This window comes from Aulonocara stuartgranti (genome assembly GCF_965226115.1).
Source record: "Aulonocara stuartgranti genome assembly, chromosome: 12".
Classification (NCBI taxonomy): domain Eukaryota; kingdom Metazoa; phylum Chordata; class Actinopteri; order Cichliformes; family Cichlidae; genus Aulonocara; species Aulonocara stuartgranti.
In genome coordinates this window covers 7,055,498-7,083,046 of record NC_138948.1, presented here as the reverse complement: position 1 = coordinate 7,083,046, position 27,549 = coordinate 7,055,498, and the positions used below count along the sequence as shown (strand labels likewise).

The window sequence follows — 27,549 nt, the reverse complement described above, 5'->3', positions numbered from 1 at the left end:
AGTTCCTTCTCCTTATTGAAATATCTGTTTAGTTAAAAAAAAACACTTTGAGAAGTCAACGATTTTTCAATTTTCACTCTTTTGTTTTTTGTGAAGCACAACCTGGAAACTATCTGAATTACTGTGACAGCGCCCTCTAGCGAATACAAATATTATATGCACATTTCAGTTTACCACGTCACTTTGATTCGTGAAAATGAAAGTAAATTTCGACACTTTTAAACAGAGCTGAGACGCCATTACAGGGAGTCAGATCTCTGCTAAGAACACACGTTTGGAGGATTTTAATCAGAAAGTTCAAGAAACATTAATTTGGTGAGTTAATAATACTTAAAGATCAAATGGCTGAGAAAGTCAGACTTTTGGAAAATTTCCTGAGCTGCCATGTGTGTTCAGAGACTTTCAGAGATCCTGTGTCTCTGAGCTGCAGCCACAGCTTCTGTTCAAGCTGCCTGCAGAAATTCTGGGAACAAACTCAAAACAAAAACTGTCCCATTTGTAAAAGAAAATCTTCAAAGGATTATCCTTATGTGAACTTTGCTCTGAAAGAACTTGCTGACTCATTTGCTGGGAGACAGAAATCTGGATCATCTGAGACAGAAAAAGGAGAGAAGAAATTAACAGTGGTGTGCAGTAAGCATGAGGAAGAGCCTAAACTGTTCTGTGTGGACGAGCAGAGAGTTGTGTGTCCTGTGTGTGAGTTTTCTCTCCACCAGACTCACAAAGTGGTTCCTGTAGAAGAAGCAGTCAGTGACCTGAAGGAGCAGCTGAAATCTGACTTAAAGTCTCTGCAGGACAAGAGGAACAAATACAAACAAGTGGAGGAAACATACAATGAAGTGATTCAACACTCCACGAAGCAGCTGTTGTCCACAGAGAGGCAGATCAGAGCAGAGTTCAACAAGCTCCAGCAGTTCCTGAAAGAGGAAGAGGAGTCCAGACTGGCAGCTCTGAGGGAGGAAGAGGAGCAGAAGGGGAGGACTATCAGCAGAGAGATGAAGATGATTGAGGAGCAGATCTCCTCTCTGTCAGACAGCATCTCTGCTGTTGAAGAAGAGCTGCAGAAACACAGCGTGCCATTCCTCAGCAGTTATAAAGACACTCAGAGCAGAGCCAGAGCCCAGAGCTCAGTGTCAGATCCACAGCTGGTCTCAGGAGCACTGATAGATGTGGCCAAACACCTGGGCAACCTGTCCTTCAGAGTGTGGGAGAAGATGAAGGAGAAGGTCCACTTCAGTCCTGTCATTCTGGACCCAAACACTGCACACCCCATTCTCTGTCTGTCTGAGGATCTGACCAGTGTGAGACGTCGAGACACAAAGCAGCAGCTTCCTGATAATCCAGAGAGATACACAAAGTATCATACTGTTTTTGGATCTGAGGGCTTCAGCTCAGGGAAACACAGCTGGGACGTGGAGGTGGGAGAACATCCTTTGTGGATTGTGGGTTTAGTTAAAGAGTCAGTTGACAAAAATGAGCCATTTGTTTCACCAGAATATGGAGTCTGGTGTTTAACACATCACAGTGGGGAGTACACCAATGGTGCTGGTCAGACTGTGACAGTGAAGAAGAGTCTCCAGAGGATCAGAGTCCAGCTGGACTATGACAGGGGGGAGGTGTCCTTCTATGACCCTGAAGACATGACTCACATCTACACTCACAGAGACACTTTCACTGAGAAACTCTTCCCATATTTTAACGTGGGGGAAAAAGGAGATGCCAAAACCTCTGATATCAAAATTTGTCCAACTAACATTTCATTGTAAAGTTGAGGGGAGTGTTTCTGTTTTGGTTTGATATTTAACTTGTGGTGATTATTATATCTGTTTATTTTGTAAACTGTTGGTAAATGTTGGTTAGATTTATTTTTAAAATGTAAACAAGATTTTCAAAAAGGATGGAATAATGCCACAAATCATGAATGTAATTCTTAATTATCCAAGAAGGGAAATACCAAGTTCAAACAAATTGGTTTCATGAAGAAGAAAGCTGTTGAAAACCTTCATCTTACTTTGTTTTGTTTCTGACATTTAACATTTATTGATACTTTTGATTACATGCAATCTATTATGAAGAATGAACCAACCATTAACAGTGATTTAATGGTTCATTAAACTTCATGCCAAAATATAAAGACCCTCAAGAAGAGATGAGAAACAAACTCACTGACATCTGTCAGTCTGGAAGGAGCCAATTATGAGACCTTGGGACCCCAGTGAACCACGCTGTGAGCCAATATCCACAAATGGAGAAAACCTACAACAGTGGTGAACTTTCCCAGTCGTGGCCAGCCTACCAAAATCACTCCAGGAGATCACAAAAGAATCCAGAACAAAGAATTGCAGACAGTTAATATCAGAGTTCATGATTCAACAATAAGAAAGAGACTGGGTTAAAAAATGGCATAGGAGACTTCCAAAGTGAAAACTACTGCTGACCAAAACAAACACAAAAGCTCATCTCACATTTCCCAAAATACATCTTGCTGTGTGTTTTTAAGAAAAAATTCTGTTGACTGATGAGATAAAAGTTGAACTTCTTGGAAGGTTCACATTCCTTTGTATCTGCCATAAAATTAACGGCACTTCATAAAACATATATCATATTAAGAGTCATAGAGGGATAGAGGGTACTTTTCTGCTTCAGGATCTGGATAACTTGCTGTAATTAGTGAAACCATGAATTTAGCTATCTACTATTTAAATCCTGGAAATTCAGAATCCCGAAGGAAAATGTCCGGCCATCAGTGCTCTGAAATTTAAATTCACTTGGATTATGCAGAAGGATACAAAACAAGCAAGTCCACCTTTAAATGATGCAAATAATAAATGAATAAGTGAATAAAAGGAAGGTTTTGGAGTATCCTAGTCAGAGTGCAGAAATAAATCGGATTGAGCTGGTTTGTGATGACCTTAAACAGATCATTCATGCACGAAAACCCTCCAGTGTGGCTAAATTAAAATCATTTAGTTCAATTCAATTTCAAGCCAGCTGTAACATAATGGGGGGCTCATTTCAAGACAGCTTTTAGGTGAGTTAACTGTTGTAGCCCTGGAGCTTTGGACTTTTGCTGCTGATGTTTTGGTCAGGTTAGTTATTCAGAGCTCACTGTCAAATCATTCAGTTAGGGAAAATACATTTTTACAATTTTAAATACAATATAATGTGCTACTGTGTAAATGGACCAAATACTAATTCATCTGTTGTCTGTTTAATACGTATATCAGTACTGGCTGTACTGCATTCTGTATATATTTATTTGGTTTTGTTAGTACAATCAAAATCTTTTTTGTTTTGTGGGATTCATTAAAGGTATTTGTGCTATTTCATCTGAATGGAAGCTGTTTTGTTTTATTCCAAGCTTAAAAAAACTTGACTGACTGGCTGGTCTGTTTGATCTGACACCAAAGTTATTGTGCAGTTACATGTTGCGCAGCATTAACATCCAGGGTCAGTGAAACAGCAGCGAATGTGTCTCATCTCCTCTCAGCTATGTACATAAGAAACCCATAGAACAGCATGCAAAATAATGATCCTCATAACCACAAAGAATAAAATGAGATGCTAAATATTTAATGTATTTTTTTCATTCTCCAAATTTGTAAAATAGATCCACAAAATGAATTTCAACAAAAAGTCTTTAATGTAAACAATATTTGTACTGATTTTCACAATATAGTCCTGCATATACTAAAAAAAACCGCTTGAGGTTGTTTGGGGGATTTTAGCATTTACTCCTCACATTTCAGTCAGGAGGTTATTAAGCTGCTACTACATTTCTGTACTACTGTACAGACATGAACAAACAGCAATGTAGTAAAATCGCCACCACCATACAAACATTCATTGTAAAAAATGAATCAAAATAAAGTCATAAACCACAGTGAAGTACATGAGAAATCCCTGGTTCTCTTACAATACACAATGTAATACATGTTGAGATCAAAGCTGCAGGAGGACAATAAAAGCTGTGAAGCAAAGTCCAACGAAAGAACCATAAACCAAAGTCAAAGGGGAGATTTATGACATAAATGAAGCTCATGTTTGACAGTGAGCTTGAAAAACACAAATGGCTTATGAAGTAAAAATAATTTGATCAAATGATAGCAAGAAAAATCTCCAGGGTTTGAAGTCCATGATACATGTTTCAGCTGCATCCTGTTCTGCCTAAAGGTAATATAAGACAGCAGAATCCAGCTAATAACTAACTGATAAAAAATCCACATGAAATCTGAGTATCAAGTAGAGTATTTTTGAAACCAATGCAGGGCTTGGCATCTGTTACTGAACTGTGTTTCCTTGGCAGAGTTTAAGGTTTCATTTGAAAAAAGAGAATCGCTGATCGCTGATTTTCTCAGTCAATAAATGTTTTTTTGATGTTTTTGTGTTTCTCTTTAAAAATTCTGGGCAAATCTAGAGTTGGTGGAAACAAACATGGAAATGTAATGTATCTGATGAACAGTGCTCAAGCTCTATATCCGTTTTCTAATAATAATTTAAAAAATTAGGGCTCTTCAGCCACACATGCACTGAAAGGCATCAGGTTACATTTAAGTGTAATCAGTTAATGAGTACTAATACTGGAGTTAGCAATGGAATCCAACAGATTAGAAAAAATGTAATAAAATCTGACTTTCACAAATATTTCTTTTCTGTGGTTTTTAAAATCTCAGAACATCCATCCGTTTTCTTCCATTTATCCATGTGGGCGGCTGGTGGGGACTGCTGCCTATCTGAGCTGTTATGGGACGAGAGACTCTGGACATGGAGAATATGCAAATACCATACAGAGAGGTCCATGCTGGTGGGGTTAAATCCAAGTGGAAGCTAATCAACCTTTATTTTTTTTTAATCTTTTATTTTTTTAATGATAAGTGATTTTCTGCTGATTAACCATCTAGAATCTAGATGGACGTCTGTTATAACGATTCAGTACTAACATTACTTTAGTAATCCTTAAACATTTGTTTGGTTGGAGCTGCTGTTTCTTTAAACTCTCACTTCATATGTCAGATGGGAAAAAACTGAGAAGCCTGGCTCCAGTTTGATGTGTCTGTGAACATAAAAGGACAAATATCAATTGAAAACAGGGCTCAGACCTGCATTTAAAGAAACACTTCCATTATTTTCATATTTGGAGGCAAAAGATGCAAAAACCTCCAACTTTAAAATCTGTTTTAAAAATAAAAATATTTGTTTTTAAAAATAAATGTAAGTTTAAAAAAAGTTTGTACATTGGAATTTGGCCTTTTTTGGAACTGAGCCTATACAATGACTTATTGCAAAAAAATAAAAGAAAATCATAAACCACAGGGAAGTATGAAGAACTCCTTTGTCTATAAGAATACACAAGGTAATAACTGTTGACATCAAGGCTGCAACAGGAGGACAATAAAAGCTGTGAAGCAACATCCAAAGAAAGAGCTGCAATCTAAAATAAAAGAGGAGATTTATAATGTAAACAAATGTTTGACATTTGCTTGGAAAACACAAATAACTTAAACTAAAAAAGTAATAATTTTATCCCCAAAATAAGATTCCCGAGAGTTTTGAGTCAGTAGGTTAGTTTATGGTTGTTTCGGGACAGATCCCATTCTCCATAGGGGTAGTAAAAGCTAGCACAATGCAGTTAATAATCAACCAATGAATGATTTAGATGAAATTTGAAGAGACTGTTGAAACCAAGTAGTCATTACAGGGTTTGGTGTCTGTTACCAGTCTGTACTTACTTGGTGGACAGTAGGAGGAAAACTGCGAGGAATTTTGATTTGGTGAGTTTCTCATTTGAAAACAGAGAAAATGCAGAAAAAGACTTATTTTCTTTTGCACTTTAATCCACTTTGTGTTCTTAGATTTTCAAAGATGCTGTGTCTCTGATCCGTAACCACAGATTCTATTCGAGCTGCCTGCAACAATTTTGAGAACAAGTCAAAAACAAAATCTGTCCTATTTGTAAAAGGAGACCCTCAAACCACATGGAAGATCAAATGCACTCTCTTACCCATCTGGCCAACTTTGATCAGAATGAAGTGGCTGATAAGTATGATGGGATAAATACAGCTCAATTATCCGAGACAGTAAAAGAAAAGAAGATGGTGGAAATGTCTTGCAATCAACACCAAAAAGAATCTAAACTGTTCTGTGTGGACGAGCAGAGAGCTGTGTGTACCGTGTGTGAGTTTCCTCACCACCAGACTCACAAAGTGGTTCCTGTAGAAGAAGCAGTCAGTGACCTGAAGGAGCAGCTGAAATCTGACTTAAAGTCTCTGCAGGACAAGAGGAACAAATACAAACAAGTGGAGGAAACATACAATGAAGTGAGGGAACACATGAAGAAGCAGCTGTTGTCCACAGAGAGGCAGATCAGAGCAGAGTTCAACAAGCTCCAGCAGTTCCTGAAAGAGGAAGAGGAGTCCAGACTGGCAGCTCTGAGGGAGGAAGAGGAGCAGAAGGGGAGGACTATCAGCAGAGAGATGAAGATGATTGAGGAGCAGATCTCCTCTCTGTCAGACAGCATCTCTGCTGTTGAAGAAGAGCTGCAGAAACACAGCGTGCCATTCCTCAGCAGTTATAAAGACACTCAGAGCAGAGCCAGAGCCCAGAGCTCAGTGTCAGATCCACAGCTGGTCTCAGGAGCACTGATAGATGTGGCCAAACACCTGGGCAACCTGTCCTTCAGAGTGTGGGAGAAGATGAAGGAGAAGGTCCACTTCAGTCCTGTCATTCTGGACCCAAACACTGCAAACTGCTGTCTCTATCTGTCTGATGATCTGACCAGTGTGAGACAAGGAGACACAAAGCAGCAGCTTCCTGATAATCCAGAGAGAAACACTTATTACATAACTGTTTTTGGTTATGAGAGTTTCAGCTCAGGGAAACACAGCTGGGACGTGGAGGTGGGAGACCATCCTAGCTATTTTGTAGGTTTAGCTAAAGAGTCACTTGACAGGAAGGGGATGTCTTTTGGCTCACCAGACTGTGGATTCTGGTGTTTATTGTATTGTAGTGGAAAATACTTTAACCGTGACGGTCAGACTCTCACACTGAAGAAGAGTCTCCAGAGGATCAGAGTCCAGCTGGACTATGACAGGGGGGAGGTGTCCTTCTATGACCCTGAAGACATGACTCTGATCTACACCCACAGAGACACTTTCACTGAGAAACTCTTCCCATATTTCAGTTTTGGAGGGGATGGAAGTCGAAAAACATCTTATATCAAAATCTGTCAGACTGAGATTTGATTGAAAACTTGAAGGAGGTCTAAAATTATTATACATTATAATATTTTATATTAAACAAAGTCATGAATGTAGTTTGTGGTTTTTGAGACTATGCAATATTATTTAACAGTTGGTTTCAAATATCATCCACTTAATATGAGATTGATAACAATGATCCTGGACGCTGATATCAATGTCACTTTCTTTGATTTTGGTATTTGCCCCTCTCTGTTTAAAATCTCTTACTTTTTCATCCAATAATTTTTAAACATTTATATATTTCCAAACATATGATGATTCAGATAAATATCTGTAACTACGATGATATTTTATGATATTTTGATATCATTTACCAAAGTCAGTGTCTCCCAATTATAGCAGCGCTTTAAGAGATTCAAGTGAACACTTAAATATTTTTTTATTAGACTCTAATCTCTGTTTTAAAGCATTCGGGAAATTATGTTATTTTTTCTTGTTATTGTAATAACACACTATGTGTTACTGTGCAAAACAAATCCAATTGTGGACTTTAATGCAAAATGTATTCTGCTGTACATCAGTGCAGATTACTGTCTCAAAATCTTCTGTATATTTTTCTGTTTTCTTCATACAAAAAAATCTGGATCTCTATTTGTCTCTGTTTTAATACAACATAAATGTAACACTGGGATGCAGAGTTACCTAACTGTGGATGCACATTGATGGCTGAACAGCAACATTTATTTCATAAATCTGTAAAATTTGTACAGTTGGAGCTGCTGTTTGTCCCAGTGTGTTTCTGGAAACTCCCACTTCATATTCCAGATGTGAAACAACACATCAGCACATTCAGGATTTTGTTGTGTTAACTGTGGATTTCCTGTTTTGTTTTGTTTTTTTGTAAATGCAGGTATTGCAAATATGACAAAATGTCAAAATCATGAGTTTATTGATCTCTTGAGTTTTCTATCAATAAAAAATATAAACTCCTGGCTACAGTCTGATATTTCTTCAAAAACAGAATTTCATACTGAATTATAATTTGATAAATAACACCACAATAATCAGAAAAAACAGAGACATAGAGGAAGAAAACTAAAGTGATAAAAAGAGAAAAGGGAAACTAGAAAAAGGCACCTGAACAGAAATGATGGAGTAAGTTTGGAAAGACACCCTGTGAAGAGCGGACGTCTCAGTGATGTCCGTGCGGCTCAGGCAGTGACTGGAGATAGCAGACAGCAGACGTTCAGAGTTCAGTGATGCTTCATCTGACTAAATGACAGGAAGGCAGCGGAGTTCATGCTCAAATTAAGAGGACAACACTTCATGTAGTTTATGTGTATGACTGGACAGGTAGTCAGTATTTATTAATTCGAGCCCCTTGAAATTTGAATTTTGCTCATTTGTGCAGAGAAGAAAACGCTGACTTCAGCCTAAAACCGCAGGCCTTTAAAGTAAATATCATTTTGTCATCCTGGGAAAGAGTGGTGTTTTAAATGTTGTCTTATTTTGAATGTGTAGCTGTATTTTATTATTTTTAATCTTTTAATAATGTGAAGGGTGGTACTCTTGCAGTTTTATTGCATGCTTTTATTGTGACATTTGTTGACTTGTTTCCGGGAGACTCCCCACCTCCCCTATCACACACCTGTGAGAGTTCATGCCCTGGAAGGATTGCGCGTTTGACAAATCACAGTTCGCATTCGCGCCACAAACAGACCAATAAGAGTGCCTGGCGGCGGTCCAACTGGAGACGAAAACGGAAAGAAACACCGTCGGCGAAGAGTGAAGAGGTGACGCGATAGTATCGCGTCATACATCGTTGGACGGCGAGATACTAGTCACGCGTGTCAAGTACAGTTAAGAGCTCTGCCCATTCGGGCTCACCGGAGCGAGGTAGTGGTGAGGACGCTGCCAGCTTTTGGATTTTAATAGATCTTTGTTGGACTTTTAGCGGTTCTAATTGATCGGCTGAGGCGATTGAAACTTTTTAGTTTCATCGTTTTAACATATTTAAATTTGTTGTCCCTGGTAAGGATTGTTTTATTGCTTGTTTTATGTGGTAAATAAATTGTATTTTAGCAACAGTTTCTCTACTACCTTGGCTCCCTCACTGAGTTTCTCTTCTGATAGAACCACTTGACAATTTTACCAAATGCATGCATTGTATTTAATCATTTTAGCATCATATAGTGAAATCAAAATGTTTCTGTTAATAGTGTTTAATGTGCTCTTTTGTTTACGTCTGACTGTATCGAGCAAAGCTGCTGAAATAAACAACAGACTCACAGTTTAAGTCTCCATTTCTCTTCAGGAGCTACCAGTATTTTGTAGTCTGGTTGACAACATAGCAACTACACCATCTAGTGGGAACAAAGTCAAATACCAGGTTCAGTGTAGTTACCTGCTCCACCTCTGCGTAAATGAAACTAAGAGACACGTTTTGCCGTTCAGAGCGAAGACGCCATTACATTAGTACATTCTGTACTGAACAAGACAAATTACCTGGAATACTAGTCAGCGGCTGTATTTTGGTAAGTTTGAATATTTAAGAACATCTGCAAACCAGCTGAGATGGCTGAGGAACTCTTGGAAAATTTCCTGAGCTGCCATGTGTGTTCAGAGACTTTCAGAGATCCTGTGTCTCTGAGCTGCAACCACAGCTTCTGTTCAAGCTGCCTGCAGAAATTCTGGGAACAAACTAAAAACACAAACTGTCCCATTTGTAAAAGAAAATCTTCAAAGGCTCATCCACTTGTAAACTTTGCTCTGAAAGAACTTGCTGATTCATTTGCTGAGAAACAAAAATCTGGATTATCTGAGACAGAAAAAGGCAAAAATGAATTATTGGTGGCATGTGGAAAACATCAAGATGAGGCCAAACTGTTCTGTGTGGACGAGCAGAGAGCTGTGTGTCCTGTGTGTGAGTTTTCTCTCCACCAGACTCACAAAGTGGTTCCTGTAGAAGAAGCAGTCAGTGACCTGAAGGAGCAGCTGAAATCTGACTTAAAGTCTCTGCAGGACAAGAGGAACAAATACAAACAAGTGGAGGAAACATACAATGAAGTGAGGGAACACATGAAGAAGCAGCTGTTGTCCACAGAGAGGCAGATCAGAGCAGAGTTCAACAAGCTCCAGCAGTTCCTGAAAGAGGAAGAGGAGTCCAGACTGGCAGCTCTGAGGGAGGAAGAGGAGCAGAAGGGGAGGACTATCAGCAGAGAGATGAAGATGATTGAGGAGCAGATCTCCTCTCTGTCAGACAGCATCTCTGCTGTTGAAGAAGAGCTGCAGAAACACAGCGTGCCATTCCTCAGCAGTTATAAAGACACTCAGAGCAGAGCCAGAGCCCAGAGCTCAGTGTCAGATCCACAGCTGGTCTCAGGAGCACTGATAGATGTGGCCAAACACCTGGGCAACCTGTCCTTCAGAGTGTGGGAGAAGATGAAGGAGAAGGTCCACTTCAGTCCTGTCATTCTGGACCCAAACACTGCAAACTGCTGGCTCTATCTGTCTGATGATCTGACCAGTGTGAGACAAGGAGACACATGGCAGCAGCTTCCTGATAATCCAGAGAGAAACACTAATTATACCACTGTTTTTGGCTCTGAGGGCTTCAGCTCAGGGAAACACAGCTGGGAGGTGGAGGTGGGAGACCATCCTGGCTGGACTGTGGGTTTAGTTAAAGAGTCAGTTGACAGGAAGGGAGAGCGTTTTGCTTCAACAGAATATGGAATCTGGTGTTTATTGCATAACAGTGGAAAATATATCAATGTTGTTGGTCAGACTGTGACACTGAAGAAGAGTCTCCAGAGGATCAGAGTCCAGCTGGACTATGACAGGGGGGAGGTGTCCTTCTATGACCCTGAAGACATGACTCCCATCTGCACTCACAGAGACACTTTCACTGAGAAACTCTTCCCATTTTTTAATATTGGAAAGGCAGGAGACACCAAAACCTCTGATATCAAAATCTGTCAGACTGAGATTTCTCTGAAAACTGCAACGACGTCTCTGTGAACTTTTTTTCTCTTGTCTCATCCTTTTAGTTACAGCTTGTTTTGTGGTTGTTTGTTTTTCAATTTAGGCAACTCCTGTTTTTATTTTTTAGGTAAGAAATTGCAGAAAGAAAGATTTGTATCTGAAGCATTTTATACAATGTGATAAAAATCATTTTCAAAACACAGTAAAATTAAAGGATAAAAGTAATTTTTGCTTTGTTTTCTTGCAAATTCAGTTTGAAGGTCCTTAAAACTTTATATTTATTTGTTCTTTTTTTGGTTGATTTTTTCCTTTTTTGACAAATATATAGCAGTTTCAAGTCATTGGGTGTTCATGAAACAGTTTTTACACATTTAAACAGTGCGAAGTTGAACATACTTCCATGTGTCAGACATTGATGAACAAGCACTGATAAATGTCACTTTCCTTTCCTTCATCAGTTATTTAGATCCATATCAGCTAATAACAGCATCGTGACAATTTGTGTTTTAATGGTTTCCAAATGATAAATAGACTTGACTCATAAATAATCCTAATGTCATCTTTTAATACTTAACTGTCAGTGATTCATTTAAGTGATTTGCTTCATTTAAATGTGTTTCTTATAGCATGTTCTCCATTATGTTGCAAAATAAACCAAACTGTGTACATTGGTGTAATAATTCAGCCATGTTTTACTTTAAAATGTGTCATTGCAGAATAATGTTGACTGTCTGACATTTATTCAGTTGTATTCATACAAACTAAAGTTCATTATTGTTCCTAAGTTCTGTGTAAATTGCTTTGTCAGATACAGACACTGTTTTCTTTGCTACTGACTGACCCAAAGCATTTATTTCATAATTGTTGAACATTTGTACAGTTGGAGCTGCTGTTTGTTCCAGTGTGTTTCTGTGAACTCTCACTTCATATTCCAGATCACATCAGCACATTTAGGATTTGGTCTTGTTAACTGTGGATTTCCTGTTTTTCACCTGCAGAGCAAATGTGATGAAAATGTCAGAAACACGAGTTCACTGATTTCCTGGATTATTTTCTGTCAATAAAAATATCAAAGTCTGGCTGCGTTTTGATTTGTGTTTAAACATAGAAGAAAATTTGATCTCTTAATTTTTATTGTTTAATTCTTACTGTATTCAAACTGTCCTTTTATTGGTAACACATTAACACATCTTGTTGAAGTTAGAGAAACACGTGCATCACCTAAGAGAATAAAGCAATAATCTGAAGAATCAGAGAATTTAAGGATTAATATTATTATACAGAAGAAATCTAAAGTGTCAATAAGAGACAAAGGGGAAAGTAAGAGGAGGAAACTTCATGTAGTTTATGTGTAGGGCTGCACAAAAAACAGTGTTTATTATTTAATCGTTGATAATTCAAACAGAATGATGATTTATTAGAGGCATCAGTGCCATTTTAGTCCCCACTGTGCAGCCCTGATGTTGTTGGTCAGACTGTGACAGTGAAGAAGAGTCTCCAGAGGATCAGAGTCCAGCTGGACTATGACAGGGGGGAGGTGTCCTTCTATGACCCTGAAGACATGACTCACATCTGCACTCACAGAGACACTTTCACTGAGATTTGTGTAATATTGGAAAAGCAGGAGATGCCAAAACAACTGATAATAACCTGTTTTAGACTTTTAGAACTTTTCATTGTAGTTCAGTGAGATCTCAGTGAATTTCTTTCCTTTGGTTCATTTTACATTTTTGTGTAAATTATTGTGAATGTATTTGTTTCATCTTTCAATCTTTGATCAATTCCATCAATTTCTTTCTATGTGAGAAAACACTAAAATATCTCTTGGAGTAAATGAAATGTACAACATGAACTGCTGATGACTGAAACACAGAACAGTCATGTGTTCATTTCTTGTCATTTAAGGTCAAGAGCCGTCACTACAGGCCTGCAGGCAGAAATCTGAGAAGCCTGATCTGAAACTTTTCTGTTAGTCACTGTGATTTGGAGCGACTAAAACTGATCAAAAACCATTTAAATAACAATTTGACTAGTTCATCTTTTGGTTGTTTCAGTGGCTGAAACACTAAAAATAATGTTTTTCTCCTTTTTTTGGACACCTGCTGTATTTGAAAGCAATTTGAGTCTTTTTAATTATTATTGTTGCATGGAGGATTTACAAAACTCACTGAAGATGTTATAATGAAAACACTGAACATTTGAAAACCTCATCAGGCAAGTCTTGATACAAATACTGAAGCTGAGAACATTTCCTCTGTATTTGTATTTGATACTAATTAGTCTTATTAACTGTGGAGTTCAAGTTTTTCTCCTGATGAACAAAAATTGTGAAAATATCAGAAAAACAAGTTCATTAATCTCCTGTTTTTTTCTGTCAGTTAAATACAGGGAGTGCAGAATTATTAGGCAAGTCGTATTTTTGAGGAATAATTTTATTATTGAACAACAACCATGTTCTCAATGAACCCAAAAAACTCATTAATATCAAAGCTGAATGTTTTTGGAAGTAGTTTTTAGTTTGTTTTTAGTTTTAGCTATTTTAGGGGGATATCTGTGTGTGCAGGTGACTAGTACTGTGCAGAATTATTAGGCAACTTAACAAAAAACAAATATATACCCATTTCAATTATTTATTTTTACCAGTGAAACCAATATAACATCTCCACATTCACAAATATACATTTCTGACATTCAAAAACAAAACAAAAACAAATCAGCGACCAATATAGCCACCTTTCTTTGCAAGGACACTCAAAAGCCTGCCATCCATGGATCCTGTCAGTGTTTTGACCTGTTCACCATCAACATTGCGTGCAGCAGCAACCACAGCCTCCCAGACACTGTTCAGAGAGGTGTACTGTTTTCCCTCCTTGTAAATCTCACATTTGATGATGGACCACAGGTTCTCAATGGGGTTCAGATCAGGTGAACAAGGAGGCCATGTCATTAGTTTTTCTTCTTTTATACCCTTTCTTGCCAGCCATGCTGTGGAGTACTTGGACACGCGTGTGATGGAGCATTGTCCTGCATGAAAATCATGTTTTTCTTGAAGGATGCAGACTTCTTCCTGTACCACTGCTTGAAGAAGGTGTCTTCCAGAAACTGGCAGTAGGACTGGGAGTTGAGCTTGACTCCATTCTCAACCCGAAAAGGCCCCACAAACTCATCTTTGATGATACCAGCCCAAACCAGTACTCCACCTCCACCTTGCTGGCGTCTGAGTCGGACTGGAGCTCTCTGCCCTTTACCAATCCAGCCATGGGCCCATCCATCTGGCCCATCAAGACTCGCTCTCATTTCATCAGTCCATAAAACCTTAGAAAAATCAGTCTTGAGATATTTCTTGGCCCAGTCTTGACGTTTCAGCTTGTGTGTCTTGTTCAGTGGTGGACGTCTTTCAGCCTTTCTTACCTTGGCCATGTCTCTGAGTATTGCACACCTTGTGCTTTTGGGCACTCCAGTGATGTTGCAGCTCTGAAATATGGCCAAACTGGTGGCAAGTGGCATCTTGGCAGCTGCACGCTTGACTTTTCTCAGTTCATGGGCAGTTATTTTGCGCCTTGGTTTTTCCACACGCTTCTGTTGACTATTTTGAATGAAACGCTTGATTGTTCGATGATCACGCTTCAGAAGCTTTGCAATTTTGAGACTGCTGCATCCCTCTGCAAGATATCTCACTATTTTTGACTTTTCTGAGCCTGTCAAGTCCTTCTTTTGACCCATTTTGCCAAAGGAAAGGACGTTGCCTAATAATTATGCACACCTGATATAGGGTGTTGATGTCATTAGACCACACCCCTTCTCATTACAGCGATGCACATCACCTAATATGCTTAATTGGTAGTAGGCTTTCGAGCCTATACAGCTTGGAGTAAGACAACATGCATGAAGAGGATGATGTGGACAAAATACTCATTTGCCTAATAATTCTGCACTCCCTGTATATCACAGCCTGTCTGCAGTCTGATGTGTCTGTAAACACAGAAGGACGCTGAACTTTCTATTTAAACTGTCATTTTATTGATAACACCTTAACACATTTTATTGAAGTTAGAGAAACACGTGAAGCACGTAAGAGAACAGAGCAATAATCAGAAGAATCAGAGAACTAGAGGATTAATATTATTATACAGAAGAAACCCAAAGTGACAAAAAGAGACAAAGGGAAAGTAGAAAGAGCCAACTGCAGAGAAATGATGGAACAAGGTTGGAAACAGAGAGAGTGGGGAAAGAGTGAAAGACACCCTATGAAGAGAAGCCGGCTCAGTGTTGTCAGTGCAGCTCAGTCAGTGACTGTAAAAAGAAGATGGCAGAAGTTCAGAGTGGCTCCAGCTCATCTCAGTGATGCTTCATCTGACTAAATAACAGGAAGGCAGCAGAGCTCACAGTGGCCTCAAGAGGAGGACACTTCATGTAGTTTATATGCAGGGCTGCACAATGAATCATTTTAGTCATTTGAGTCCTAACTGTGCAGCTCTGATCAATAATCTGAATGGAAGCTGGTTCTTCTTCTACACTGATGAACTGCTGATGTCTCTGACTGGATTGTCTGTTTGATCTAAAGTTATTCTGCAGCTACATTAGAAGCATCAAGCTGCCGTCAGTGTGCGTTTGTGCTTTATTTTGTGTGACAGCGCCCCCTGCTGGAGCATCATTACTCTTTGAAGCAGCAGTGACTCTTGGTGCTGACGGTCACTCAGCTATGTACAAAAGGCAGCCAGTCTGCACTGGCAACACAGAGCCCCATAGAGAAGCATGCCAAATAATCATCATCACATCATCATCATAACTGTCAACTTCCTCATAGTCATCCTCAGTTCTATAATCTATATATAATATTCCTTATCTTTTTTTTTTTTTTTTTGCCTGTCCCGTTTGGCTCTTTTGCCATCAGAATTGTTGTCTAAAGGCAAAGAAAGATGCCCAACGGATTTACTTTACCAAATTGACCATCCCAGCCTTGCCGTAATGGTCCATTTGATTCACCTTTTATTGTTTTTTTTTTTTGTTTATTTTATTTTCACTTACTGAATACGGGACAGACTTGACTGGGGGAAAGAAGGGGAGAAAGAAAGAGGGAAAGAGAAACAGCTGAGAAGAGGGACGGGGGAGAAGGGCAAAAGACAAAAACCAACAGAACGGGCAGAGAAAAAAAAATGCATATATCAATCACCTGGATCACCTGCTGAGAAAGAAAAAAGAAAACAAGCAGAAGAGAACAAGAGTAATAGAATAAACAACATCACAATGATATATGGGAATATGACAGTAAATACTAAATATTAAACATTATTGTGCAGCACATAAGATCAACAGAACACAGTGTGCTTTGAGGTAGGAGCCAAAAAGGGTGTAGTTTGTGGGTGTGATCACCCGTGTATAATATTCCTTATCATTATAATCATCTTCATTATATCATCTGGAGACAAAAATAGTTATATGCACTTAAAGAGCTGAGAAAATAGAGAGAGAAAGGTCGAGTATACCAGCATTCAGTGAAAAAAAATGAACCCAAATAAAAAGAAAAATACAAGTAAAAGCATTGACTGTTTTTTTTAGAGCAGGATGAAACTGGTTTATGGGATGAGACATGAGTGCAGTACAACATGTCAGCTGCTCAGTGTGAAAAAAACTAAAAAATAAATATATCCAGAAAATAGACAGCAACATTACCAAGCAGGAAGGAGCATGTGCAAAAGGATGTAACTATTGCAGTGTTTACAGTGTGTTAGATGGAGGAGTTGTACAGGGAGATGGCCACAGGCAGGAATGATTTCCTGTGTCGTTCAGTGGCGCTTTTTGGTAATCTCAGTCTCTCACTGAACGTGCTCCTGTGGCTAGCCAGCATGTCATGGAGTGGGTGGGAGGTATTGTCCAACATTGTCTTTATCTTGGACAACATTCACCTCTCTGACACCGCCTTAAGAGAGTCAAGCTCCATACCCACAACATTACTGGCCTTGTGGATCAGTTTATTGAGTCTGTTGGCATCAGCAATGCTCAACCTGCTGCCCCAGCATGCAACAGCATAGAGGATAGCTCTGGCCACAACAGACTCATAGAAATTTCTGAGCATTGTCCGACAGATGAAGGACCTCAGCCGCCTCAGAAAATAGAGACGACACTGGCCCTTCCTGTAAAGTGCAGTGGTGTTTTTGACCGAGTCAAATTTATTGTTTATGTGTACTCCGAGATATTTATAGTCCTCCACAATGTCCACGTTGACCCCTTGAGTGTCAAAGGGGTCAAGGGTTTCCCGGTATTCCTAAAATCCACAATTAATTCCTTGGTCATGAACCTGCACACAGACGTCGTGTTGAACATATGGCGCTATGGTGAGGTCAGAATAACTAAGAGCTGATTACGCTCAAAACTGAGACTTTTTTTTTTATCTGCCTTGAAAGTTAAATGTTGCTACGAGGGGCGTCATAGTGGAGGCAAAAGTGATGCTCAGATAAAGACAAACAAGGAGCCAAAGGAAGGAGGCAGCAGCAGGTCTCTCTCTCAAGGATGCAACACAAGATAAGCTCATACAGTGGCAATTAAACGTTATTAAAACAGCAAATAGCTTTTATCTGTGTGGTTGGTTTTAAGGTTGATTTAAAAATTTGCATTCTTTTCTAAACACAAGAGAGTTCAGCTTATTTCAACAAAGAAAATGAAGATATAATTTTTTCATTGTTAAAAATTGTGCAGATAGAAGTAAACTGTGTGTCGAAAACATTAATAGATCAGGTCACCTGCTGGTTTGAAATACTCTCCTTTCTACCTTATTATGAGTAAGCAACAGGGGCACAGGCAATAATCTCGGAGTGGGCAAAAGACGTGATAGAGGCGGATGGAAGTGAAGTGAGCATGGAAAATAAAGGTTTTCTACCACAGAGAAGGGCTTTTGAGTAAGTGGTGAAAATGGTTTTCGGGTAAATGAAGAGGGATGAATCATAATAAATTTAAATGAATATATTTTTCAATAATTTCTATTTTATTATTTCTAAATATGAATTTAATTGTAAAACTCTGGCAGCCTGTTCTTTGTGGGCGGGATCTATTTTCAATGAGCCAATATGGAACGTTGTGGAGGGCGGAGCCTGTTTCAAACATGAAAGCCAAGAGAACGGGGCCATGACGTCAGAAAATCTGACAGCCTGTTCTTTATGGGCGGCCAAATTTCACTGATGCGTGCCAAGCTGGACCAATATGAGATCCAAGCTGGAGAACTCACTGATGAGTCAGTGTCACGCAAAGTGCAAATGAGGAGCACCACTAACAAAAAAGGGGCTCAGGCTTGTTCAGATCAGGAAAAGACCAGCATCTTTGACCTTGAGATGAACCGTCTGGAAGAGCAGCTTAGGCAGAGGGACAGCGAAATCCTGATCCTCAAACAGGACAAGGACAGTCTGTCTGCTGAGCTTGCACAGCTTCAGAAAGGCAAGGAAGAAAAAATTAGGTGCACTCTGCCAAAAAGTGTTCTGGACAAACTTACTCAGGTTAGGAAAGCCTTTCGAAACACTCTGTCGGAAAATCAACTTTTAAAAGAGGATTCAAAGACAGCCAGACAGCAAGTCAAACAGCTGTTGGCCCAAATTTCACTGATGCGTACCAAGCTGGAACAATATGGGATCCAAGCTGGAGAAGAAAAAGAGGAACAGACTTGTTCAGATCAGGAAAAGACCAGCATCTTTGACCTTGAGATGAACCGTCTGAAAGAGCAGCTTAGGCAGAGGGACAGTGAAATCCTGATCCTGAAACAGGAGAAGGACGGTCTGTCTGCCGAGCTCGCAAAGCTTCAGAAACACGAGGCCCCTCTGAAAGAAACTCAGTGGAATCAGAAAACACAGACAGAAAATCTGGAGGAAGAAAAAGAGAAAGTCCTGGAAGATCAGAAACTGGTGAAGGACACAAAAGAAATGCAGAACAAACTGGACACGCAGAGAAAAGAATTAGCGGAGGCTAAGACGGAGATAGAAGACACGGCAACCCCAGAGTCCTCCTCATTAGAAATACAGGAGGTGAATCAGAGCGCTGAGAAGGGCGGAGTCAACACGAAAACACAGAACATGGGGGAGAAGTTGTGTGTCCACAGAGTTATTCAGTTGGTGGTTTCACAGGCCATAGAAAAAGTCTCTTCTAAATACAAGCTCTTCACAGAGCGCCTGACTCCTGACTGCATCAGCGATCGCCTGATTGAGAGAATCTGGCCTGAAATTGGGCTGAAACATTTGGACATATCCACAAAATGGCTGAAAAAGATAGACAAGGCCATTCTCAAGGATCTGTGCCAAACACACAACTGCAAGGAAAAGTATCTGATTTTTTATCTGAGGGAACAACTTGATAATATCACAGTCCCAACCTTCACCAAACACCTTTTGGCTTTACCAAGACGAGTACTCAGTGTCTCTAAAAACAGGGAAGAGTACAAAGAAGTGGTGAAAAATTTCACTAAAGATCTGGTAATGCACGCCATGAGCCAAGAAAATGAGACAGCGACATAGCATCCAGGAACATCAGATTTCATTATACAGAGGCTTTCCCATAAGGTCTGGGACAAAATCTTGTCCAAAACCTACAAAATGTCCTTAGAGAACATTGAACAGCTCAGCCTGACGGTGTACAACGAACTCCATGACAGGTGGCCTTCTCTAGTCTTCTTAATGAAGTCAAACAACCCAGTGGCTGATGAAGCAATCGTCAAAACCTTCAAAACACATGCCAAACTGAGGAGCCAAAATATCATCCTTAGGGCTTTCTCATGTGCACGCTAAAATTGAACTGAAACGTGCATGTGATTACGTGACAAAGCTCTGAAACTGGCTTAAAATATGCATTTACATTGGGCAATCTAAATTTAATTTTAAAACCAGAGTGGTTAAAAAATAACTACCGTACTCTTCTCTTCCCAACTTCCTTCCCTCATCACCAACTGGCCGAGGCAGATGGCCACCCCATCCCAGAGCCTGGTTCTGCCGGAGGTTTCTCTCTTTTAAAAGTGAGTTTTTCCTTCCCACTGTCGCCAAAGTGCTTGCTCTAGGGGGTTGGAGTTTTTGTGCATTATTGTAGGGTCTTGACCTTACAATATAAAGCACCATGAGGGAAGTGTTGTTGGGGTTTGGTGCTGTTTCTTAACTCAAAATGTCCAATTACAACAGGACATTTTGAGTTGAGAAACAGCACCAAACCACTAGACAAAAGGAAATAAAAATTAATAATAAAAAAAACCCCTGAAAATTTAAATAGTTAAAAGTTGAAATGTAAATAGTTGGTTTTTCTATTATATGATTTATTTATTAGATTTTATGTGGAGTGAATAAATAAAAGTATATTTATGGTGCCTGCTAGAGACAAAGCACGTACAAACCCCAAAACACGTAAAAATTCCAAAACACGTAAAAACTCCATAGCATCTACAAAGGCTGTGTAATTTTGTAGATAATGTCATTGCCTTATGCTCACTGTCGGCAGGTGCAGAAATGAGGTTTTGCCAGGACACTGCTGTCACTAGCACAACAACAGTGGCCTCAATGGAGACAGAGAGACAGCTCCTGAACTTGCACAGACCTCTAACACAGTTGACCGTAACACGGAAATGCCAGTTGATATTTCACAGGAAACAACAGTCAACTTGCACAGCACAACAGAAGATTGCCCTGGTGCCAGATTTATCACTAATATCCAAAATACCAATAATGTCAAGGTTATTCAATTTAACATCTTTAAAAACCTGGAATTCAGTTTAATACGAAAAACCGAAAAAACAATTGTCATGCCCAATACTCCAATAGACAAGAAAGATCGTGATGACACTCAGGCTGTAGGAGAGGGAATGGGGTCTTTCAAGCAGTCACACTTCAACTGTGTAACTCCCTTGTCCTTATGGTGCATTGACACTACTGACACTTTTCAAAAGCAGTCTAATGTTAAAAGAGCTTTTATGTAAACTGTTTCTGTTGTTATTATTATTATCATCATTATTATATATTTTATTAATTATATTTTTATTATGATGTTGATTTGGGTGACAATTATTTGACAAATATTATATAATATTAATTTTCTAAACATATTAACCATCCTTATGCTAAAAAAAAAACAACTTAAAAATATTTTTTTTCTTTTAAACTTGTGTATTGTTTGACTTCTAAAATGTTTGTATCAGGTGTAAAATTACTTTTTAACTAAAGTTGTTTTTAATGTGAGCAGCTCCTATCCGGTTGTTCAGTCTGACATCACTAGCCGTGTCTGGACCTAAACTCCGCTGCAGGTCCATATATCAAACGATCACTATGGCATTACTGAGAGTTGAAAAACTGTCTAAAGTCTTTCATCTTTAATAAAATGATCAGCGTTCTGCTCTACCAGGTGTAACAATTGAGTTTAACATCCAGGCATCCATGAAAACAGAATTTATGACATTTAACGGAGTTAGAAGTTAGCAGGGAGTTAGCTCGCTAGCTTCTATCTAAACACAATATAGCATGTCCTGACTGCTGGGTTTTGGAAACAAATTAAAACATACAGCTCTGTTATCACTTCCAGCTTAAATGAAGACAGAAAACTAAACAGCAGTGATGTTTGTAGGGTTATTGAAGTGGGCTAGCTGGTATATAATGATGTGCTACGTGACCGCTAGCAACACAGCTATGTTAGCATAATATAAACAAGCTAACTTTTTTCCACTCGATAAAAGTTAACGTGAGTGTTCTCGGTGGTCAGGAACAAATGTAATCGCATGGCAGGATGCTGTAAAAGGACCAAACTTCAGCCAGGAGAACAACTGAGATAATCCATCCACAATACGAAGTTAGTCATTCATATACTGCTGCATGGGATGGGCTGTAGTTACACCCTAAGGTTTTAAAAACTGAGCTTAAATAAATGATTTGCGGTAATAAAAGCCGAGGGAGGTCAACAGTGATCACTGACTGTTTTAGGAGCTTTTTGAGATTAAATAGAAGAAAATACATAACAATAAACATGTTAACTCATTCACTGCCAGCCATTTTCAAATCAGGTAACTCCCCACTGCCAGGGTTTTTGAGCATTTTTACTCATTTTTGAAGAGCCACAGAAAACTGTGTGTTATGATCATATAAACGCTGAACCTACCAAAATGAAGAACAGACTCTTCTTTCATCCATAAAAAAAGCTTGTTTCTACCATTTTCCATTCTTTAGTAATCAGCTGTAGAAGAGAGGTGGGTTCCACCAAAAATGCCTGTTTTGACCAAAAAAAGGGAGAAAACGAGCTTTTTGTGAAAAATACATTTCAAGCAGAAAAGTGCCTTTGACACTAATATTTCTTGCTTTGTGACACCTCTAACATATAACATAGTTTTTCACTTCTATAAAACAGAAATAACACTGAGAAAGGTTATGTTTTATCAAAACAATTTATTTACAAATATATGAAAAAATAAAATGTACATAGTGAAACATTTATTTCTATAGCCATTGACGTCTATGGCAGTCAACGTAAGTTTTTCAATTGACGTCTATAGACGTCAATGGCAGTGAATGAGTTAACTCATTCACTGCCATTGACGTCGTAAGTTTTTCAATTGACGTCTATAGACGTCAATGGCAGTCAACGTAAGTTTTTCAATTGACGTCTATAGACGTCAATGGCAGTGAATGAGTTAACTCATTCACTGCCATTGACGTCGAGTCAACGTAAGTTTTTCAATTGACGTCTATAGACGTCAATGGCAGTCAACTTAAGTTTTTCAATTGACGTCTATAGACGTCAATGGCAGTGAATGAGTTAACTCATTCACTGCCATTGACGTCGTAAGTTTTTCAATTGACGTCTATAGACGTCAATGGCAGTGAATGAGTTAACAACACAAAAGCCATATTTTTCAATTTTTTGATGCATTCATTTATTTATTGACAGTTCCGCTCAGTCGCGGAACTGAAGGTTAATGAGGCAACTTGCCGAAAAATGCAACGAGAATGGTGCTCGTTATGGCAAGACCTAGACCTACGAAGCTCACAAAGTTGCCAAAATCACTCTGTGATGCTTCCTCATGCCTCATCTCATGTTCATTCAACTCCTTTTGAATGATGTCCATCTTGTCATAAAGCCTTATATTTTGCTCTATGACAAGCTCGAGGCGCTCATCTATTCTCTCCATTGGCTCACTTTGGGGCTCCTGCGGGTCCATGTCTGAAAAGCACTCAACACAAAAGCCATATTAAATGCAGACTACTTTAGGCCTGGAAGTAGGATTCATCACGTCATCACTGAACAATCGAATTGGCTCGTTTAAAAAGAGGGAGGAGCAGATTGCACCGCCTAGCGTCTAGTCTTCCCCAGTGTTGCCAACTTAGCGACTTTGTCGCTATATTTAGCGAGTTTTCAGACCCCTTAGCGACTTTTTTTCTAAAAAAAAAGTCTCTAAAAAGACGTGAAAGCGCGTATCGCTTTTACTCTCAACAAGCAGCGGGTGCTGTAACGCAGTCAGTTCTTCTTTTACTCTTATGCTGTTTTGTGGATCACAAGGTTTAAAACTACTTATAAACACACACACAAAGTAACTCCACCAGAGTGCCTATTTCGGGTCACTTTTGACGGTCCAAGCCCGGGTAAAGGAGCAGGGTTGGAATTGTGACATAAAAAAAACCAATAATTGCTAAAAGACATTTAATTTGTAGTTCTAAATAAACTCTAAATGCATTTAGGACGTTTTTTACTCACTTTATGTCTCTTCCACGATGTTATTTCTCTCTCCAACAACATAGGTTACAATTAGATTAGCATGACCAATTATGCAAATTAGGCAATGACGTCATTTAGCGACTTCTAGCTACTTTTAGGACAACCGATAGCGATTTTCCTTACTGAGGAGTTGGCAAAACTGGTCTTTGCGGTCTTTCGTCAGTTGCGGCCTTTTCTCTCCCTGGTGTTTGAGAACGTGGAGGACAAAAGGATACCAAAGAATCGAAAACTATGACAAAGCTAAATACTCAAAGTTTGATAAGTTTTCATCAATGATTATTTTAACTTTCTATAGTTGTCCTAAACGGTATAAATGGTAAATGGCCTGTATTTGTATAGCGCTTTTACTAGTCCCTCAGGGGGAGAAGCATAACATCTTTAGCTAGCAAGTAGAATTGGGTTAATTTACTGTCATTGTCTTTGGCAAACATAATTAAAAGTTAATTACTAAACTCTTACTGCCTATATTCTACTCAATAAAGTTCATCTTTTCTTATTCTGTTTTCATTCCGCCATTCTCTCTCTACAGTTTTTGAATTTACATACTGTAACGTACACGGCAGTTTTTTTCTGTACTTCTGCAACCTTTTCTTGGGTTTTCCTATAAGGTATTTGTAATTAATTAACATGAAATTTCCCCTTGTGGGACTAATAAAGGTATCTTATCTTATCTTAAAAAAAATTATTCTTTTTTTGGCTTTACTGGATTCCCACTCACGTAACTTGGCCATTATGCACTATCCAGTAAACAAAATGACTGAACAATATCTTAAATGTTTGAACATGAGCTAGTCATGCCATGTAACGTAATATTCATGTGCAGTATAGCAAGCTCACCTTATAGGGGTGTAAAACATGAGGCGTATGAAGTGATTGTTTAAATTACAGCAGTAGATGCCTGCAGCTGAAACGGTTTTCTGATCTGAACCTGACCCTACTGGTCACGTTTACGGTAATGTTACCAGATATGCGTTGTACTATAGGAAAACAGTGGTGGATCAGTGTGCAAAAAGCCCCCAAAAGAAGCACACAGCTTCTTTAGCTCAAACACTGTCTGATCTCTCTCTTAGATACTGTGCTGTTCCATCTAGTTATTGGTTATTGAGAAATGTTTGGTTATTAATTTATTAAGAGAGTGCAGCTGTTCGGTGAAGTAGGAAAATGCAAAACATGTTACTATAGCTGAATGCTGTGTAAAATACTAGTAATAAATCTAACTCCCATTTATGGCTTTTACTACTGTGGGGCTAAATAAAAAATTACAGACATAATGAAATCTGCTACAATTACAAAGCTTAAGTTTAAAAAAATTATTATTTATTAAGCATTTTTTTTTGCTCTTTTTAAAATTATTTTTGCTAATAATGGACTCAATTTTATATTCAAAGATCTATTAAACTTTTAAACCATTAAATCCAGGAAATTAAATGCTCGTAAATGTACGAGATCCTCTTTATTTCGTGCTAACAATGAAGGTTTCATAGAAGATTCCATAGGAACTGCTTGGGGTCATTTTCGACCCCACTTGTGGAGGAGTGGGGTAGTGATACAAAAACTGCATTTTTTTTTTTTAAATTAATGAAAAAATAAATAAAAATAGAAATGGCTTCATGTTACAAACATATTTTATGAGGAGTACCTGGAATATGAATATATTACAACTTTTCATTTTAAAGATTTTGAAGAAAAACAACCTGTGGGGTCATTTTTGACCCCACGTGTGCATCTAAGGGTTAAAGATTTTATGTGGAGTGAATAAATAAAAGTATATTTATGGTGCCTGCTAGAGACAAAGCACGTACAAACCCCAAAACACGTAAAAACTCCATAGCACGTACAAAGGCTGTGTAATTTTTAAAAGTTTACGCACTTTGGAATACAGTTACGTAAAGTCACAGTTGTTGGACAAAATAAATGTGAAAAATGTTGTTTTGTTTACCCTCGTGATTTTTGAAATGGTTTTATTTACAAACTTGTTTTTGTTTGCGGTCAGCTTTAATATATTTGGTGTCGTATTGGCCGTCTGATAAATTGATTTTGTGACTGTTTTGCTACATGGGGCCCACCCAGTGCCATAAATTAGCCAATTCAAACTAGAAGTAAGATGCAACTACAGAACCCAATGATAATGCCATTCCAACTTTTTAGCTCGTGTTGTACCCACAAAAAACTTGAAAGATGGGGCCCGGATGGATTTCTATGTACTTTGCCTAGTTGGGGTCCATTTAGTTCCCAGATTCTACCAATATAACACCGAGATGGGCTTATAAAATGGGGCCATTATGGAACCCGCGGACAATCACACTTAAAACCCACTTTTTAGTCTTTGTGGTGCCCACATGGTACCCACAAAAAGCTTGAAAGATGGGCCCGGGGGGGTTTCTGTGTACTTTGCCCAGTTGGGGCCCATTAGTTCCCAGATTTTACCAACATAGCACCTATATGGGCATTTAACATGGGGCCATTACGGAACCTGTGGACAATCCTATATGGGGCCCATTTTTCAGCCCATTTCCAAACCATATGGGCCCCACATATAAATGTTGGCTGGGAAAGTGTTCTGGACAAACTTACTCAGGTTAGGAAGCCTTTCGAAACACTCTGTCGGAAAATCAACTTTTAAAAGAGGATTCAAAGACAGCCAGACAGCAAGTCAAACAGCTGTTGGCCCAAATTTCACTGATGCTACCAAGCTGGAACAATATGGGATCCAAGCTGAGGAAGAAAAAGAGGAACAGACTTGTTCAGATCAGGAAAAGACCAGCATCTTTGACCTTGAGATGAACCGTCTGAAAGAGCAGCTTAGGCAGAGGGACAGTGAAATCCTGATCCTGAAACAGGAGAAGGACGGCCTGTCTGCCGAGCTCGCAAAGCTTCAGAAACACGAGGCCCCTCTGAAAGAAACTCAGTGGAATCAGAAAACACAGACAGAAAATCTGGAGGAAGAAAAAGAGAAAGTCCTGGAAGATCAGAAACTGGTGAAGGACACAAAAGAAATGCAGAACAAACTGGACACGCAGAGAAAAGAATTAGCGGAGGCTAAGACGGAGATAGAAGACACGGCAACCCCAGAGTCCTCCTCATTAGAAATACAGGAGGTGAATCAGAGCGCTGAGAAGGGCGGAGTCAACACGAAAACACAGAACATGGGGAGAAGTTGTGTGTCCACAGAGTTATTCAGTTGGTGGTTTCACAGGCCATAGAAAAAGTCTCTTCTAAATACAAGACTCAGTGGTGCTGGCTTCTCTCCCGGACACATCTTTCTTTTACATGCAGGTCACTGATGTAGAATAGAATAGAATTTTATTAATCTTAATCTCTATGGGAAGGTCCATTTATTGGTCATTCTTCAGGATGTGGTTTCTGTGTCTGTTCTTTCTATCCTCACATGCAGCTCAACTTTAAAAAGCAGTGCAGCTGCATGGTTGCAGATGATTGTTTCATATATATACATACCGCTACACTAATGAAGGGCAGCACAATCAATCATGTCGATTCCTGATCTATTATGTTAAATGACATCAGTGCCATTTCAGTCCTAACTGTGCAGACCTGATCAATAATCTGAATGGAAACTGGTTCTTCTTTACACTGATGAACTGCTGATGTCTCTGACTGGATTGTCTGTTTGATTTGACACTTAAGTTATTGT

General features: G+C 38.9%; 1 protein-coding gene across 1 annotated transcript; it reads left to right on the top strand.

Annotated features, from left to right (window-relative positions):
• Positions 1–223: 223 nt before the first annotated feature.
• Positions 224–12,259, top strand: LOC309719495 (uncharacterized protein). The gene is made up of 3 exons (XM_082555649.1): positions 224–1,762; positions 5,960–7,224; positions 9,769–12,259. Exons 1-3 carry the CDS (start codon positions 342–344, stop codon positions 11,214–11,216), a joined length of 4,134 nt encoding a protein of 1,377 aa, XP_082411775.1. The 5' UTR covers positions 224–341; the 3' UTR covers positions 11,217–12,259.
• The last annotated feature ends 15,290 nt before the right edge of the window (positions 12,260–27,549 follow it).

Bases quoted from the DNA above. Each gene is read 5' to 3' on its own strand.
- LOC309719495 (XM_082555649.1), top strand. From the start codon at position 342: ATGGCTGAGAAAGTCAGACTTTTGGAAAATTTCCTGAGCTGCCATGTG. The intron at 1,763-5,959 runs GTAAAGTTGAGG...TATTTGTAAAAG, and splicing joins TGTCCAACTAACATTTCATT to GAGACCCTCAAACCACATGG. The intron at 7,225-9,768 runs GTCAGACTGAGA...TCTGCAAACCAG, and splicing joins AACATCTTATATCAAAATCT to CTGAGATGGCTGAGGAACTC.